The sequence below is a fragment of the Aplysia californica genome, unplaced genomic scaffold (assembly GCF_000002075.1).
Source record: "Aplysia californica isolate F4 #8 unplaced genomic scaffold, AplCal3.0 scaffold01478, whole genome shotgun sequence".
NCBI classification, from domain to species: Eukaryota; Metazoa; Mollusca; class Gastropoda; order Aplysiida; family Aplysiidae; genus Aplysia; species Aplysia californica.
Genome location: NW_004798748.1, coordinates 13289 through 14405, shown reverse-complemented (window position 1 = coordinate 14405; position 1117 = coordinate 13289). Strand labels below are relative to the sequence as shown.

Below are 1117 nucleotides of genomic sequence, written 5' to 3'. Positions count from 1 at the left end.
ACTTTTAGTTGATATTACAGCACCGATCATTCCTTTCATCGAAAGGGGGCCCAGCTGGTACAGTATAAACACCGATAGGTTGAACACAGAAGACTCAAAATCACGCATCCGTCAAACTGTGCCTGCGTTCCCGCTTTTTTTTTTCTTCTTCTTTATGTTTGGAAGATATCTCTCGAACTACCGAGGCCGGTTCCAACAAATTCGAGCTATCCGTGTTATAGTCTTGTTATAATAAAATGCTTTAAAAGTTTTAAATAAATAAAGGAACATAGTAGATCATTGGGAATCACTTTCAGCCCCAGTCTAGAAAGTTTTTTTAACACCTTGCCATCACAATGCTCATTTAGTAAAAACTCTTGCCATCAAAGGCAAAGGCATTTTGGGGGAAACTCAAAGAAACTGGGTGGCAAACATCGCCAATCGGCAAGATGAGGCAGCAAAAAGTGTTTTATTAAGCAAACGGAATATCTCATAGTAATCTCACCAGCGCCCACACACATCTCAAAGGAAACGTGCACCCTCCAGCACTCCCACCAGAGCCCCCAGGACTTCTGCAGCTTGCCCTCGTAGAACTTGACACTGACCCAGTCAGGCCCTGCCAGAGAAATGACCGTCAGAACAACGGCCACTGTTGCCATGACAACGGCTAATATCTGGGAAAACAAGAACATTAATTGTTAATGATTATTAGCTTCTCGTGAACAGGGATTTGTAAGTTTGTTTGTTTGTTTTTTTGGGGGGGTTTTGGGGGGTTTTTATAAGGGTTTTACGGCGCTCACAACTGCAAGAAGTCATATGAACAGGGTTTAATTTGGAAAGGTGTACCGTGACTGTTTAATAAAGAATAATAATGCTTGCATCGTCTTACATTTAAGTCTAAGAGCTCTCGTTGTCTAGAGGGACTGTGTTGTTAATAATAATAATAATAATGAAGATCATTTCTACAGCGCCCACTCCCATGTAAACACAGCTCTAGGCCCTTTACATGAATGCATGTACAAACAATATTCACGCACATGACACACACACGTACACACACACTCATACACACACACACACACACTAACACACACACTATCACACACACACATATACACACAAACACACTCACGCACAC

At 41.7% G+C, this 1117-nt stretch overlaps 1 protein-coding gene across 1 annotated transcript in view; it reads right to left on the bottom strand.

Annotated features, from left to right (window-relative positions):
* Positions 1-1117, bottom strand: part of LOC106013904 (p53 apoptosis effector related to PMP-22) — a gene marked incomplete in the record, with an annotated part of 10860 nt that overhangs the window by 4881 nt on the left and 4862 nt on the right. Inside the window, 1 exon segment of the mRNA XM_013090758.2 lies at positions 487-653. Coding sequence (XP_012946212.1) covers positions 487-653 — 167 coding nt within the window.